A 469-nucleotide genomic window follows, 5' to 3' on the forward strand; every position below is an offset into this window, starting at 1 on the left:
GATATCTGCAGTAATTACCTTCATCAGTGTTCTTAATGATAAGAGGAAAATCTTTTGAGGTTCCATCATCTTGCCCACTTTGTTTGTTTCTCTTATCACTTATTCCAACAGGACCTTTTGGAAACTCCTCATGAAAAGATAATGACTCAATTGATTCTTGGAAAGATGATGGAAGTGGCATCTCATTTGGTGGAACATATCTAAGTATCAAAATTGAAATTGCAACCATGGTGAAGGCAAGTAGTGTTCCAACACTAACCTTCATATATCATCACAAAACAAATTCAGTATAAAATTCTAATTTTCATAGAAAAAATCTATGGTTTCATGAAAGAATCATACCATTCCAGCTAGCTGGGAAACATCCATAAAAAAAGCAAGAACAGCTGAACCAACCCCAGTCACAATGGTGCTCTTGACAGGAACTTGGGTTCTTTCATTAACATCTGAAAAGAACGATGGTAATAAT

The 469-nt window shown here is 35.2% G+C and overlaps 1 protein-coding gene across 1 annotated transcript; it reads right to left on the reverse strand.

Moving 5' to 3' along the window:
* Positions 1–9: 9 nt before the first annotated feature.
* On the reverse strand, positions 10–463 carry LOC114578994 (cationic amino acid transporter 2, vacuolar-like; the record flags this gene model as incomplete). The annotated part of the gene is made up of 2 exons (XM_028692635.1): positions 343–463; positions 10–259 (listed from the first exon to the last, which is right to left on the reverse strand). Coding segments are annotated over exons 1-2 (277 nt in total), but the record flags the coding sequence as incomplete, so codon positions are not given.
* Between the last annotated feature and the right edge of the window lie 6 nt (positions 464–469).

This window comes from Dendrobium catenatum, unplaced genomic scaffold, assembly GCF_001605985.2.
Source record: "Dendrobium catenatum unplaced genomic scaffold, ASM160598v2 original_scaffold_245155, whole genome shotgun sequence".
NCBI classification, from domain to species: Eukaryota; Viridiplantae; Streptophyta; class Magnoliopsida; order Asparagales; family Orchidaceae; genus Dendrobium; species Dendrobium catenatum.